A 17612-nucleotide genomic window follows, 5' to 3' on the forward strand; every position below is an offset into this window, starting at 1 on the left:
CGCTAAACATTGCGCCGTAGCACGCTATTACAGCGTCACGAGGATATCGTGAGATTAGTCGTATTTTCTATGGTTACGACTCTGTGGAGTGCAGTACAGGTGTTTCGGAAAGATTCATCCTATTTCTAAAGAACACGTAAAGGATATGCGAGGGCGTGCTGAAAGGAATGCCTCCCAATTTATATGTGGAAGCTGTCAAAGTTTTTTAAATGAAACAAACGTTGTTAACATTTCAGAACATGGTTTTGGATAGTTTGGCTAAAAACTTAACATATATCCAAATGTGAAAATAAAGCAAGTAAAACAGAATACGTCCAGTGGCCACAAGTTGTTTTCTCTGTCGTAATGCATGATATATTCACTGTCATCCTTCGTAAAGAAAGATGGTGTCTGGAACCTACTAGGTAAAAAAAAGAGAAAAGAAAAAACAGAGCAAAACAAACATTATCTCGAAGTGCAAAGAACACTACTACTTCAGAAGAAATTTTAAAGGATTGTGGAGATCTTTCTTTGAGTTGATGAATACATGTGTTAGAATGAATGTTTTCCGTCAAATTCATACAACTTAATGTCATACTCGTTCACATAATCTGCTCCGACCCTTGCGGCCAAGAGGTTCTAGGCGATTCAGTCCGGAACCGCGCAGCTGCTACGGTCGCAGGTTTGAATCCTGCCTCAGGCGTGGATGTGTGTGATGTCCATAGGTTAGTTAGGTTTAAGTAGTTCTAAGTCTAGGGGACTGATGACCTCAGATGTTAAGTCCCATAGTGCTTAGAGCCATTTGAATTTTTGAACCACATAATCTGCTGGTATGTTGCAAACCAGAAGCGCACTAATTATGTTGCCAAAAGTGGGAAAATTACACATAAATAGCAATTTTGGCTGACCCAACGACATCGGCAATTACGATTGTGGTGGGCACGGGATCACGGATCAATGTAAACGTGTCGGCTCTTCTGGTGAATCACATTTTTGCTATACTAGATCGAAGGTCGTCTCCACAAACGGCGTCATCGAGTTGAATGGTGGCTAGAAACGTGCAGTACGCCATGAAGCAGGCTGGTGGAAACAGTATTATGCTATGGGAGATATACTCCTGCCCTTGCGTAGGAGCTGTGGTAGTTATCGAGGACAAACTGACACCTGCGAGCCACCTGCATCCCTTAATGGTTGATGTCTATCGCGACGGAGACGTTATCTTTTAGCACTATAATTGTCCAGTGGTATGAGGAGCATTATAGCGAACTCACTTTGATGTCTGGGAGACCAAATTCGCCTGATATGTATCCTCTAGAACCCATGTAGCTCGCTATCGGGCACCATCACCGCTTACGCAAATCAACGGCCCGTTATTTTCGGGAATTACATGACCTGTGCTCAGACATCTAATGCCATATTCCTCCACAAACCTACCAACAAACTCTCGGGTCGCTGATAAGCAGAATCAGTAACGTATTTCGTTCCAAAGACTGGCAAACTAACTACTAAGCAGATGGTCATAATGTTTTGGCTCTTCAGTGTAAATGTGAAACTTATAGGTTAGAACGTAGTGTTCGCTTCTTACCTGGTGTATCACTAAGGCCACATTAACCTTTAATTTTATTTGATATATTAAATACGCTTTGTACATCATGTAAGCACTTTAGGCCGCAGTAGCAATAGGTAAGTCACAATTCAAGGTGAAAATGAGCAATATATTTGTAGTTTCGGAAAGTATATTCGTTTAGAAAAGTCAACTTTTACGACGGGCAGAAGTAATGGACTACTGCACTGATCACGGTTATTATCTGTGGCAAGGCTGTATACAAATTATCCAGTTAATAAGTACTTTAAAACACATAACATGGTGTGCATTTTAAACTTTTCGCGGCTTAATGGATAGACCATTAAATTTTGCGCATGCAGGCACGCAAATGAAATTTCCTCCACTGATATTTCTTCCGCGTATCGTCCCGCCATACTCAGAGTCAGTCACAAGACTGACAAGATGCCAAGCGCGGCCTTATACGTATTCTCCACCGCAGCGATACTGCGCTTGGGGGTCACAGATGCTGGTCGGCAGCAAAGAAATACGCTTACACATGGACCACCTGTGGAGAAGGCGTACAAACATTCGATTCGCTTATCGATGTATGTCAGGCGGCAGTGACACCATGACGACCTCTCTGCAGTTAAATTACCCCAAGAGCCGGATTCCATGCTTTGTCCAAATTAAAACCATTATCTCTATTTATTAAGTTATTAGCTAATCTAATCTCAATAGCTTCCTTGAAGACAGATTCCCTAACGGAAAACTGGATGTTAAAATCTTCACATCACTGTAGTTCATGGAATGCCCTGTATCAATACCATATTCGGCCACAGCTGACTTCTCAAGAATGCGGCCTATCTTCGACGAAGGAGCACCCACATAGGGCAAAATTGCGCTTGATCTGAGGGAATTACTATCTTCTTCCCCATCACGTACCTGCTTTATAGGTTTTGCATTGAATGCTCTACGAACTCGTTGCGGAGAAATTCCATTCGTTTCAATAATGCTCTCGAGGTATGTGAGCTCTTCTTGCAAATTATCTTTACCGGATATACAGTGTGACCTACACACTAAGGCTTTATGGAAACCTACGGTCTGTGAAGGATGATGACAGCAACTGGCATGTAGATATATGCGAGTGCGTGAGTGCGTGAGTGCGTGCGTGAGTGCGTGTGCGCGTGAGTGCGTGTGCGCGTGAGTGCGCGTGAGTGCGTGTGCGCGTGAGTGCGCGTGAGTGCGTGTGCGCGTGAGTGCGTGTGCGCGTGAGTGCGTGTGCGCGTGAGTGCGTGTGCGCGTGAGTGCGTGTGCGCGTGAGTGCGTGTGCGCGTGAGTGCGTGTGCGCGTGAGTGCGTGTGCGCGTGAGTGCGTGTGCGCGTGAGTGCGTGTGCGCGTGAGTGCGTGTGCGCGTGAGTGCGTGTGCGCGTGAGTGCGTGTGCGCGTGAGTGCGTGTGCGCGTGAGTGCGTGTGCGCGTGAGTGCGTGTGCGCGTGAGTGCGTGTGCGCGTGAGTGCGTGTGCGCGTGAGTGCGTGTGCGCGTGAGTGCGTGTGCGTGAGTGCGTGTGCGTGAGTGCGTGTGCGTGAGTGCGTGTGCGTGAGTGCGTGTGCGTGAGTGCGTGTGCGTGAGTGCGTGTGCGTGTGCCTCGAAGTCATCCATGTATAACTTAACTACCAGAGGGGAGAGGGGCATTCCCATAGCAACGCCATCAATCTGCTCATAAAATTCACCATTAAACTGAAAAATAAGATGATAAAAGGGCGTGTTGAAATAAGGCCGTAATGTTCTTATCAAAATATTGGCCGATAAGAGATAAAGAGTCTTTTAAAGGTACCTTGGTGTATAATGACACCAAGTCAACTCTAACAAGCACATCTGTATTATTTAACCTGACATTGCTAAGTCTCTGAATAAAATCCATAGAATTACGAATGTGGTGAATACATTTTCCTACCAATGGTTTTAATAGGGAAGCTAAATAATTGGGAGAAAATTACGCACAGTATTCAATGCAGGGCCCGACCGTTTGGCCGTGCGGTCTAACGCACGGCTTTCTGGGCGGGAGGGAGCGCCTGGTCCCTGGCACGAATCCGCCCGGCAGATTTGTGTCGTGATCCGGTGGACCGGCCAATCTGTGGATGGTTTTTAGGCGGTTTCCCGTCTGCCTCGGCAAACGCCGGCTGGCTCCCCTTATTCCGCCTCAGTTACACTATGTCGGCGATTGCTGCGCGAACAAGTTCTCCACGTACGCGTACACCACCATTACTCTACCAGGCAAACATAGGGGTTACACTCGTCTGGTGGTAGACGTTCCCTGGGAGGTCCATCGGGGGCCGAACCGCGCAATAACTCTGGGTTCGGTGTGGGGCGGCGGAGGGGTGAAGTGGACTGCAGTAGTCGTCGTGGCGTTGTGGACCACTGCGGCTGCGGCGGGGACGGAGCCTCTCCGTCGTTTCTAGGTCCCTGGTTAACATGCATTACATTACATACATTCAATCCAAAACCTAGAATGCAGGTACGTGATGGGGCAGAAGATAGTAATTCCTTCAAATCAAGTGCATTTTTGCCCTATGTGGGTGCTCCTTCGTCGAAGATAGGCGTATTCTTGAGAAACACTGTGTTAAGTTGATCTTCCGGTCCCCCTCGAAGATTACAGCTTTACTCGGCTCTGTAAAGGACGATTTACTACTTGGGGTGTGAATCAAGTTCCTTGCGGAAACTGAAAAGTCATACGTAGGTCAAACAACACGTACCGTTCATGAGAGAGGTGTGGAGCATCGAAGATACACACGCTTATCACAGTCCGAGAAGTCAGCTGTGGCCGAACATGGTATTGATACAGGGCATTCCATGAATTACAGTGATGTAAAGATTTTAACATCCAGTTCTTCCGTTTGGGAATCTGTCTTCAAGGAAGCTATTGAGATTAGATTAGCTAATAATTTAATAAATAGAGATAATGGTTTTAATTTGGACAAAGCATGGAATCCGGCTCTTGGGGTAATTTAACTGCAGAGAAGTCGTCATGGTGTCACCGCCGCCTGACATACATCGATAAGCGAATCTAATGTTTGTACGCCTTCCCCACAGGACGCTCATGTGTAAGCGTATTTCTTTGCTGCCGACCAGCATCTGTGACCCCCAAGAGCAGTATCGCTGCGGTGGAGAATACGTATAAGGCCGCGCTTGGCATCTTGTCAGTCTTGTGACTCACTCTGAGGATGGCGGGACGATACGCGGCCGAAATATCAGTGGAGGAAATTTTATTTGCGCGGCTGCATGCCCGAAATTTAACGGACTAAATAACATGGAATTTGTAATAAGATAATACAAAAAGGGTGTCGTGACTAATAAGTAAGCTTCGTAAAATATAGGTATGAAGCCGTGCATCCGTGATACCCTTTTGTTTATGATAGTTAGAGGTCTCTTTATGTGAAAATTTTCCACAAATAGTACATTCTAGCGCAAAACTGGTAAGCAACGTCAGAAGCCGGTTAAAAAGAACTTTCTAACAATATCTCATTCCCCCCCGTAAGATTAGTATGTGTTGAGGAAAAGGGATGTTGACTTAAGAAATAATACATATGATCGGATTGTCCATACATGGAACTGCCTCATAAATTTCATTCTCCATTGTACGTACGCTTCATCAGAACCCAAACATCACACGCCAAATGTGCATCCACTACCTCGCGCATGAATCGTGCGGAAGTTTGCGGATGAGTACACCTACAGCAAGTACCAGCAACTGATCGATAAAACGGCGCTGACTTATGGTAGTGGAAAGGAGATTTTATGAAGTACCACCGCACTGCTACAGCATGCGGTCTAACAAAGTAATTAAAATGTCAGTGCAGCATGAATTCTACTTATACTCCTTCCGAAGACTGATTTTTTCTTTTCTTTCTTTCCTGCCATGCGTTTACTTGCTTTGTCGGCCTGGTATGTATTTGCTCGTCGTGGAATTGTTCCTGATCCCAAATGTCTTACGTGACAACGTCGTTTCCTTCAAAGCAGGGGACGTTAGGGGAACATCCCTTTGATAGCGGAGCTGTTTGAGACAGATTTGCTGGAGAAGGACAGGAGGGAGGCCTCACTCGTTCACAGGTAACCATTCCTGAATCCAGCTAAAGATTACCATGAGGGGTGAGGTACACGTACACACGTTGATTTCCGTTTTCAATTACGGAGTGGAATAGAGTGTGTCCCGACATGTCAGACCAATAGATGTTCAATGTGGTGGCCATCATTTGCTGCACACAATTGCAATCTCTGGCGTAATGAATGTCGTACACGCCGCAGTACACCTGGTGTAATATCGCCGCAGGCTGCCACAACACGTTGTTTCGTATCCCCTGGGGTTGTAGGCACATCACGGTACACATTCTCCTTTAACGTACCCCACAGAAAGAAGTACAGAGGTGTAAGATCAGGAGAACGGGCTGGCCAATTTATGCGTCCTCCACGTCCTATGAAACGCCCGTCGAACATCCTGTCAAGGGTCAGCCTAGTGTTAATTGCGGAATGTGCAGGTGCACCATCATGCTGATACCAAATACTTCGACGCGTTTCCAGTGGGACACACACTATTCCACTTCGTAATTGAAAACGGAAACCACGTGTGTACGTTTACCTCACCCCTCATGGGGGGGTTGGGTTCTTCGGGGATGGTGACCAGACATCGAGGTCATCGGTCTCATCGGATTAGGGAAGGGTGGCGGAGGAATTCGGCCGTGCCCTTTCAAAGGAACCATCCCGGCATTTGCCTGGAGCGATTTAGGAAAATCCCTCACCCCTCATGGTAATGTGCATGTGCGTCAGTGAAAAAGACCAATAAAAAGGTGTTAGCATGTGGACGTAATGTGCTGTTCCAGTCTCTTCTGTACCTAAGGTCCATCACCGTTCCCCTTGGATCCCTAGGTAATGCGGTGCTTTCCGATACACACGATCGAACAGCGGAGGAGTGGTACTCAAGCGTCAACTTTAGGTTACAATATCTCCGGATGTAATTAACATTTTACAATGCAACAAACGGCACTGATTACGTATTTGTTTATATGTTCAGATGTACTAACAAAACTAGCGGGGTTCCATTAAAAAAACGTAGGTTTGTGTTAAAAAACATACTTCCGTGCATTTTTTATGGTTTGTATTAACCAATTACACTAGCCCCTCTCCTCACGTTCGGTCTGTGGAATCGATTCGTCAGTATTTGATGTGGTTTACGAAATATATCCAGCGGTAATGTTAGGTGACTCACCCTGTATATTTCATCACATGATTCATATCCATTGGCATTTCTTGCATCTCTTACATAAATAACATCAAACTACTGCATGTTTTTACAGTTCGGACACCAGCTTCGGTTACTATGAAAGACTACAATGTGAAGTACTTAGATATTTACACAAAAGAGTGCAAAATTGCCAATGAAGATGGATTAAATGATGACATATAGACGTGTATGATGTCATACATGCGTCTGGTGTTTTTAAATTTTCACCTGCTGAAACACGAAGATTTTGCGGTGTTCCACTTAAAAAAGACTAAAAGCCGAAATTAAAAGACTGGATTTCGCAAGTAAATAAATTTTAACAGTCATAGAGAACAGTACATTTCTTTAATTATGGGTAGTATTCACTCCGATACAAAAGTGACTCTCCTTACTGATTACCTTTCAAAATATGCAACAATTACCGCTAAATAACTCTCAAGTGTTAAAAACCAAATGAAGAAGTAGATGAAATTTCAACATCACGAGGCTCTAGCACTTTTTTTTTGAAAGCCACCTCTTCCCACTTCTAAATAACTTTGTGGCTATAAAACATATAGCGTCCAGAGAAGAAGACAGAAAAACCTTGGCGTGAAATTTACAGCCATTCCTTAAGAGCCCACCTGGGTTGGAATCCACACATCGGCAAATCTGGACATCATGCAGTGACCCTACAGGGGAATAAGGGGCCTCTTAGGACAGAGGTCCGTCCGACCATTCAAATTTAGACGTTCCGGTGGGTGGTTCCTCAGAAAGGCACACTGCCTAATTCCGTTCTCATCGCAGTCCTATGACTGCCAGCACTCCGTCTAAAATTACCGAGTGTTTGATAGGAAATTAAACTTTATTAAGCGGTAGCTACTTTAGAATACTGAATTTTTAAATAAAGTAAAATAAACAGCATCATGTCGAAAACATAAATCTTGATACAAGTACCTGCAGCAAAATTTTGAAGATCATAACTTAAATACAATAACCTGCCAGAGATATGGTATAAAAATATATATACCAGTTTGGGATGGCTCTTACTCGTCGTTGGTTGTCTGGTTCTGTGGAATATGTTTCTGAGCGTAGCATTTCTCGATTGTATCGACTGGGAAGAATTCAACACGAAACGAAAAAGGAAAAGGGGAAAAAAAGAAAAAAAAGGAAAATTTGTCGAGAACGGTAGGAGGCTATCGATTAGACTGTCACGCTAGCAACATTTATCACCTAACGTCGTACCAACTGTTATCGATCTCGTCAATACATCAGCTGAACAACATGCGAGGGTAGCGTTAATTCACTTGAATGTGCATTGAATGCTAATCTGTTCTGGCAAATAGCTAAGATTATACCTACTTAACGGATGTGAGAAATTCGTGACTCTTCTTGAGTGCTCCGTGTGCTGAGAGATAAACGTGTTTACGAACATTGATATTTTTCCATCTATTATACGCACTATGTGTGTAGCATAGTTTCATCGGGGGCTTCTGAAAGTACAAGTAGCCTAAAGGCTGGTACGTCTGCTAACACAAGCTGCAGTCACATTCATGTTCGGCGTCAACGTGCAAAAACCACTCACAGACGGTGAAGCACTAATAGTGGAAGTGATGTAAAGCGAATCGGAGGTTAGGGGGGTGAGGGGAGTGGGCGGGGTGGAGGGTGGGGGGGGGGGGGGGTAGGGGGAGGACGCGGAAAACAGTGCAGTCGTTGTGGTAATGCGGAAACGGAGCGGTTTAACTGACATCCAAAAGGGCATGATCATTAGATTTCGGGCAAAGTTTGTAAAAGTTCGCATGCCGAAACAACTGTGGCGCACCACGGTCCATAGATGTCAGAGGTGAACGACGTTTACGAAGATGTGTACGAGGAACTGGCATGCAACTGTCGAGCACCCAAATGAACCAAGAGGCTACCAACAGTAACTCCTCAATGACCGTTCAGCGGACGTTGCAGCGTATGGACTTCCGTAACAAGCGCCTGGTTCCTGCACAACGCTGACTGCTGTTCAACGGTGACGAAGGCTGGAATTTGCACGTCAATACCGTTACTGGATTTCTGCTGAGTGACGACAAGCGGAATTTTCACATTAATTACGTTTTATACTCCATCTGGCTGACAGATGTTGGTGTGTCTGGCGCTGCAACAATCGTCGCAAGGCTCAAGGCTGGAGAAGGGATCGTTATACTCTGGGGAATTTTCGTGGCATTCCTTGGTGATCTCATCATTCTCGATGCACAATGGATCAACACAAGTGTGTAGGCCTATCTATCCTTGGAGACCATGTCAAACCCTCAAGCAGTTTTTTTTTTTTTTTTTTTTTACTTTGGGTCGATGGCATCTACCAGCAGGACAATGTAACGTGTCACACAGCTATCAGTGTACGTGCATGGTTCGAAGAGCACCACGATGGGTTTATTGTACTCTCCCAGCCACCAAACTCCCCGTATTTAAACCCAATCAAGAATCTGTGGGAGTACCTCAGTCGGGCCTTAGGGGCCACGGATCCTCAGCCGAGAAACCTACCGCAGCTGCCCACGGCACTGGCGTCGTACGCCTTAGCATTCCTCTCCATACTTTCCAGAAACTCTTTTCCTGCACGTTCGCGCTCTGAAAGGTGGTTATTCAGGCTTTTGGTAGGTGGTCATATTAATGTGCCTCAGTGGAGATATTACCCTTAGCGTCTAGCGCCACGAAATTTGCGTGAAGGGATGTAATCTATGAGACTGAGACACTGCGGAGAAATTCTGCTACAATGCGCCGTGGAAATGTGAAGCCGTGGAGTCTTATCGCCTGTACGCAGCACCTTTTGAAATGGCAGCGACGGTCTTTTGCTTCAATTATTTCCGACTCATTCATGGCCCAGGGCGCAACAGTGCCGGGACGGTCGTAACAAAAATTACAGCTTATCCTCCTCTCCACTGGTAAGCTGTATCTAATATTTAGATATCGGCTTTGACTTCGAAAATACTTCAGCAGAGTGCTATTCCAATTTACAAGGAAAATTCGTAACTGGAATATGAAACCAATTTGATATGACGACTTGTGACAGATTATTTATTTAGCCCAAGGTCTAACGAATTAGTAATACCAGATTGTTCTGTTTATGGCGGATAGTTTGAGTACATTCCACCAAATTTGGACAGTAAGCTTCTGAGGTAGTATCCAAAATTTATAGAGGTTGATATTTGCGTAGCACAAGACTACTACATATTTAGGCGGTGAATGCAATTTTATTACTCGAAGAGGAAATATAAGGAAAGGAATATAGCGTAAAAAATAAAAATATATGAAGAGATCCCTCACTGTGTTTAAAAACTAATGCATATGAATGTTGTAGGTTGCATTGTAATTCAGTAACATTTACAACATCCGTCGCGAACGCCACACTTTTCTTGTGGCCCCGTAATGAATGTGCGAATATCTTTGACACCTTACTCCCGACGCACCGTTGCTAATTCCATTTCGGCCAAAACCTGTATGATTTTTTTTTTTTTTTTACATCTCCTGTGTCTGCTAATACGATTTGTCGACCTGTCTCCTATGAACCAGTCATTCGTTCTTGTAGCTAAGTCGTCATCTTACAACAATACAAGCAACATCTCTTGTGTGAACATTAGACAGTTCCAGCAAACAACCAAGGGCGTAAAAAAATCGATTGCTGTCAATATTGAAGCATAAAATCCACCGAAGTTGGTTTCGTTTTTATGCAGCATGAGGATTTTCTGTCCGCAAGGATAAAGTTCTGCGTATTGGAAAAGTCTTAATGTGTACAGTTGAAATCTGCAATGAATAGCATGTTTACCAAACTTCCGAGACCCCTCTTCCGTCGTTAACACTCAAAACTTTCTACGGGTTCTTTGCCAAACATGCCTCCTTTTAGCACTGCTGCCCAGTGTAATATCTGTATCTTAACTATTTTTACGTAAATACATTTAGTTTTGTTGTCTCACGTCTTCTTGTTCGTGGTGTGCACAAAGGTAATGACCGGATGTTAAGTGCAAAATCTTGCACAACATTTAGATTTTTTCAGTGTGAAATCCACATGACATTTACGTCCACAGATGTTGTAACGGCATATGGTTTGTTATTTCATTAAGTTAATAAAAGAACAGAAGCGCTGAACACTGTATGTAGCCACACGGCAGATTCACACAAATAAAATATTCGATCAGGTTCTATCTAATGCACTAGGCAGAATGCTAAAATATTTTTGTGGGCTTTCTCGACCTAACGTTTCGTCTTTCAATGTTGTAGACATCATCAGAGCCTTTAACGACTCGTAAAGCAGTTACAATCTCAAGTAAGTTCAGCGTGCCGAACTGTTGACACACATCCATGCAACGGTCGGTGTGTGATTTTATGAGGCTGCTTTCTGAGTCGTTATACCCTCTGATGATGACTCCAGCATTGTGAGACGAAACGTGAGGTCGTGAAAGCCCACATAAATATTTTAGCACTTCTTCGCTGTCTACAGTTATGAAGTACTTACTGACCTGGCGATTAATCGTATGGCCAGAATGTTCGCAGCGAGTACAACCCCGCCACACCCCTCTCCTCCCCCTTGCGCGCCTAAAATCCCAGTGTTTACGCGGAAAACAAACTCGAAGATACAAAAGGTTACAAGATTTTTTTGTACAGGCTCTCTAGCATTACGGTAGACTGGACGCAATTTTGTTTATTTGAACTAGGAAGGATTTGAGAGCAACCCTAGAGGGAGCTAAGTGGTAGCGCCAGCGTGTACTCCCACGAGACGAACGATAATTGGCGTGCACTCAGAGCCATTACTTGAGAGTTATGACGCACTCTCGGGGAGTAAGCAGCGACGGACCAGGGAACAACGTCCAGCCGCCGGGAGTGTGCCTAATACCTCGCTGCTAATTAATAAGATGCCTGATTCACGGGATCGGGCGCGGCGGATCAGTCTACGAAGTGTATATATATATATATAAACCATACACCTCTTAGTGAATTATAAACAAATTTATTCGTTTGTAAACTCATTCGTTGTTTTAAATAATTTATAAAATGATTTTACTGCTTCAGTCATTTTTTACTAAAATTTATCAACACGTCGTGTTTCGACAGCATGCACCCACCATCAGCTGATTTACGCTGAAGCGTATATTAATCAGAGTTCCATGCCTCATCGTGTAAAAACGAGACCCTTATAGGATCTCTTCGTTGTCCATCTTTCTCTCTGTCTGTCGGTATGTCTGTCCGGCTGTTATGAATTCTTTTCCTCGAGGAACGGGTAGAGGTACCAAGCTCAAATTTATGTCTTATACTAAGGTCTATGGTCCCTTGAAGCTGTAAAGGTTTCAAGCTTCTAACTTCTATCGAAAGATACGTCTGAGGAACTACTGTAGATATTTTGATACTGCCTTGGAATTCCAGGGACAAATATCTTGCCAGTATCGATATCGTAAACACGCAAAAATCTTTGAGATTCTCGGTTCCCAGGATGTATGAACTATATAGACACATAATTAAGTTTCTACGGAACCAGCAGTGCGATTCCTACTCGCACTTGGCCAGCTTTTTATTTTTTTAAACTATGGATTCTTTTGGAAAGTGATGTGGTTTATTTGCAGGACGTGCCATTGTGGTTATGTACCAAAGTTTATCCCCGTACATAACCTCACTGACACACTAGACAAACAGAGCTCGTCAAACTCCAAAAGAATCTATAATTAAAATTAACGTATATTTTATTAACAGAATCTTCCGTCGGTTCTTGGTAGAACAACATTATAATAATAAATGAAAAGCATCAGTTTGCTTTTGTTCTACAATATTGTAGAACAAAAGCAAACTGATGCTTTTCATTTATTATTATAACGTATATTTAACTGAAACGTAGCTAATGATCCCAGCAAGCTGGCGAAAAAGTACCTGATGATACCGAAACGCGTCGTGCTAATAAATATCAATAATAAGTCCCTGAAGCAGTAAAAATATTTTATTAATTTTGTAATAAATTCGCTGACTTCAACAAGTTTCACAGAACATGGATGAATCTAAATTTTTAAATACTAATTTTTGTGTTGCTTGGTGGCTTCTTCGCTTTCATTAATTTTCATCCATTATTTCCTCATTCTGTCGCAGGGGAAATTCAGTTCCTACTCGCAGGAATAGCACAATAAAATAAAATTTGGCCTAACTATTTATGTTTCTCTGAAAATAAAGTCTTAGGTCACGTGACCGTTACCTGCTGAAGTCGTTCCATAACGAACGATCATATATAATTTATCAGAGATTAAGATTCATGAGTGATGTAAATGGCTCAAAACTATCTTAAGTGACACTAATTCGGTGTATAGCATACATAAAACATTTACTGCATTCATACTGGAGGAAAACCCCTAATGAGAAAATCAACTGATAGGTACTGAACTCTCAAGAATAGGTATCATAATACATGTTACTCCCAACACATTTCACTTCGTGGTATCGAGGGATGCTTTAAACCTTAACATGTTACTAACAGGGCAATGAATACCCGCGGCTGCTCGCTTCTGATAAATACACCTGGTCAAAATAAATGGTGTAATACGTGACCCGTGTCTGTTCTTCTGCCAATATCATTCGTATAACGATGAATTTTCTGCCCTCAAAGTACTGAAAAATGGGCATTCCTATGCGTTAAAAGAACTGTTGGCAGTCGTGTACTGCGAAACCTAAGGCTCAGCAAAGTTCCCGCATGATTTCCGAGAATTATTTCCAAACTAGATTTTAAAACATCCATGCGAAATAAATTAATGAAAGTGAATGTTTTGTAAATGCCCTTATGGTGGTCTTTTCAATGTAAAACTATTTGTACAATCCACTATGACAATTTTGGCCTTGTGCCCGTTATCAAGTGAAAATATCTTTTGGCTCTTTTCGGCGTCAGTTTGATTTTAGTGTTGACGCAGTTAGGAGTTACGTTATCAGCTCTACATTATTAAATTTTATACACTTGGTTTTCGTCAGCAGTATTACCTTCGTTCAGTGTTATTGCAGACATAAAAGGTTTTGCTGCAGTACCAGTGAACGAATATCAAGTAATTGAAAACAACAGAGTGTATAAAATTTGATAAACGAAGAATAGCCATCATATCAGTGTTAAAATCAAAACGACATCGACGGCATCGAAACGAGCTATAAAGCTACACTGCCGAAATTGGAATAGTGGGCTCTACAAATAAATAATTTTACAGTCAAAAGGCTACCATTACGTTATTTACAAAAACGCCAGCTATGAGAAGTTGACAAGTGAATAACCTGGAACAGGTTCTTTTCATATAATTGTAAAGATATTTGACTAATGTTATACCGTTCGTCTGGTGAGCGTTTGAATATTAAAAGCTTTGTTTCCACTGTTTTAGTGAGCTAAAAGTTTTGGGAACTGATGATCAGAAAACTCGGATATCCACTGTGGTATGATTGAAGCTGTTACGAAGAGTCGAAACATGAGCAAAGGGTGAGAACGTAGAGTTATCAGGACACTATCGTGTAGTTGCCAAACATAAAAATAACTGGTTGCAGATGTATTTCCAGGAGAATTTTCCCCGCAACTCGTAAACATTTGAAGAATGTCATGATTTACCGCCACGACACGTTCATAACAGTTTTTCACTGATCAAACAGCTTCGGTCCACGGACCATCATCAGATTTATAAAAAGCATTTACGTCAAACCAGGCGATATAAAATCAATGGTATCATAATTGAATACGTGTATTTGTTACTGTTGTAACGTAGTGATATAAATTACATCGTCAATCAAAAATGAGCCAGGCAGTAGACTCATTCATGCTAAATCAATGCTGACTGTTGATATAGCGTGAATGAGTGTTCTGTCGGGCACATATTTTGCTAGACGATGTAATTTATGTGACTACGGTACAACAGTGACGAATTAATGGATTTTATTACGACGCCTCTGAATTTATATCACATAGTATGATGTAAATACTTTTATAAACTTAATAATGGTCCGTGGATCGGAACTGGTTGTTCAATAAAGAAATTTTATAAGTAGTTCTTTTTATAAGCAGCTTTTGGCGTTAAGTCGTGACGTTCTTCAAAGTTTGCAGATTACTGATACCGTGTTATGGTAAGATATCATGCCGATACCGAGATAATTATTCAGCGCTTGCAGTAGGTCAATAGCAACATTTTCTGCAGCTGAATGTTGCGCAGTACAGAACATAGTTTTTCCTCTAGTGCTTCCTACTTATCATTGGATTGTACAAAAAATATTCAATCAGCGACGTATACTATCAAATGTAGTCTTCAATCTTACGTTTTTAATGAACAAATTAGGCTGATCTGTTTGCAGTGCAACTTCGGGCAGTAGTTTGCTCGCCATATGTGTGCTACGTCGATCCCGAACATTCGAGTACAGACAGTAATTGCATATCACAAGTAATGAGCTTTCAGTGGAGCACGGTCCCCAGTCTGCTCAGCCGCAGGTGGGCCTGTATCCCGGCTCGCGCGCTGTCGTGTGGGGAGAAGGCTGGCTGGCATGGGCTCCGCTCTCGCCAGCCGCGTGCGGACCCTCCGGACAATCGAATTGCGCGCCACGCATTACGCTGGCGTTCCCAGCGGGCGGCAGAGTTTGTGCCGCCAGTACTAATCGTTCTCGAACGCAATTCTCTGTCTGCGTGCCAGCGCAGACCCAACTTGTGATTATTTCCTGTCGAGAACGGAAAAGCCGAGGCAACTGGTGACCGCCAATTACATGCTGTGCACCGACGAATGTGTGTTTCCGCGAGCGGAAACACTAAACCTAAAAAATAAAACACATGAAAAAAATTCGTTTGCCAATGTCACTCTTATATTTCCAGTTAATTTCCGCCATACTACGTTTCAGTCTTGATGTGAAACTCAATGTTCTGCACATGCATTAGCTCCACCATTAAAGATCTACCCCCTCACAGCGGAGAACGTAACTCTGATTTTCATGTTATTTTTATAGGTCAGGATCTGTGTTAGACCACAAATCAGCAATCTCAGTTCCTACATACCAAACTAAAGGTAAAATAAAGAACATATAGAGCAAGAACGACGTAGATGACAAGAAAGTTTTTCTATCAATAGGTTTCATGCGATGTGTGATTTGGTCATAAAAGTGCAGTCCGAAAATGTACCTCTTATTCGTACAGTACTGCACAATTTTCATTGGAGATGATCGTTGTTGCTCTCTAGTAGCGCATGCTCCTACCGCAGTACGGAAAGCTTCAGAGCAGCAAATTATAAACATGACGTGCTGTGTTTTAACATATGCGCCACCGTGGCATTTGGACTGAAATAAGTGTCAGAATATACATATGGCATTCAAACATCATCGCAAAGAGCATCTGACCCCACACATGGGTAATGTGATGTGATATGCGAGTGACGGCTTGGGTACTTGAGACAGAATAGTGTGTGTGTGTGTGTGTGTGTGTGTGTGTGTGTGTGTGTGTGTGTGTGAGAGAGAGAGAGAGAGAGAGAGAGAGAGAGAGAGAGCAACTGCTCAATCTCGCAATAAATGCTATCACTCAGAGGATTTATTTCATTTAAACAGCATTCAGTATATATTACAGACATTTTGATTAGGAGGCGACGTGAAAACTGCAGTATTTAAAGAATCGTTTCAGATCCAAGATCGTTTCTACATATTTGTCTTGAAATGATGACCGATTTTTACAGAACTTTACTGTCACCTTCGTATCTCGTCTTTCAAACAATAATTCTGAAAGATGTGATCCGTAGATGACAGCAAAGTACTGTTGAAACCGGTCATCAATTCAAAATAAATATTTAAATGCGATCTTGGCTCTGAGGTATTTCTTCATACATTAGACAACTTTTCACTCAAGTAAATTCCATTTTTCATGAAGAGATAGATGGAAGGTCGCACGAAAACTGGTGTATCAGAGATACTGCCATGTCCGCCCAAGCACGCCCCCAACGCCTTTCTGAGGCGCAACAATATGGCATTAACAACACTGTGTTTGCATAGTTTATAGGTATTCTACAAATGTTGTACTTGTTTGATGACAAGAACAAGGCAGTGTCACGACGCGCTTATGTTTCACTACCGAAATAAGGGGACTTTGCGATTAACAGTCTGCCGCTCTATACCTAAATCGCATTTTAAGTCTTTTCTCCTTAGGACGCCAGCTGCAGGCAGGCGTCACTCGACCCACGTTGTTGTACTGCTGTCACCAAAGAGGGATGGAAGCGGTAGAGGGGGTGCGGTACTCACGTATCTGGTGGGCGGCAGCCTGTTCCGGGTGTGCACCATGGCGGTGGCCGGGCTGCGCCTAGCTGCTCTGCGGTGCACGCACTCCCAGCTGTGGGCACCACAACGTCCGCCGGCGCCGCGCGTCACACGCACACTGTCTGCGCTCAACAGCCGCGCCGCCCAGCGTCTCGTGCCGCCTCGATAGTCGCGCCCGCGTCGATACTATCGCTACCCGCGCACGACCTCTCGACCCTGCGCACGATGGCTGGGTAACATCGGCCGCTGGCCGTCACTACGGCATTAGCTGGCCGCGCGGAGACACGCTCCCAAATTTATCGCTCTACCGTGCTAATAAATGTGAACTGACTGGTTTACCCGGTTAGAGGACTTCGTTCCACTCGATATTAGACCGTCTGAATACGACGATTGTTCAACTTACAGATGTTCAGTCCTTGTCTTTTTCAAAGTACTTCCCTACTCTTATTTTACCACCTGACCATGCAATGTCCCCACTTCGCTATGCTGTCCTGGAAAGCTTCTTTAAGAATATCTTTAAGCGCCAGTGACTAGACTATCTTCCCACTGGTATGTAATCGGTATCCTTTCATCAGTACT

At 43.4% G+C, this 17612-nt stretch overlaps 1 protein-coding gene across 2 annotated transcripts in view; it reads right to left on the reverse strand.

The window, feature by feature from the left end:
- The window catches only part of LOC124790549 (gamma-1-syntrophin), a 780608-nt gene extending 763475 nt beyond the window's left edge, over nucleotides 1-17133 (reverse strand). For both annotated transcript variants that reach the window (XM_047257794.1, XM_047257793.1), the window contains exon 1: nucleotides 17019-17133. In XM_047257794.1, the coding sequence (XP_047113750.1) occupies nucleotides 17019-17057 (39 nt within the window). In that variant the 5' untranslated portion in view covers nucleotides 17058-17133. The remainder of the gene's footprint in view (nucleotides 1-17018) is intronic.
- Nucleotides 17134-17612: the final 479 nt, after the last annotated feature.

This window comes from Schistocerca piceifrons, chromosome 1, assembly GCF_021461385.2.
Source record: "Schistocerca piceifrons isolate TAMUIC-IGC-003096 chromosome 1, iqSchPice1.1, whole genome shotgun sequence".
Lineage (NCBI taxonomy): Eukaryota > Metazoa > Arthropoda > Insecta > Orthoptera > Acrididae > Schistocerca > Schistocerca piceifrons.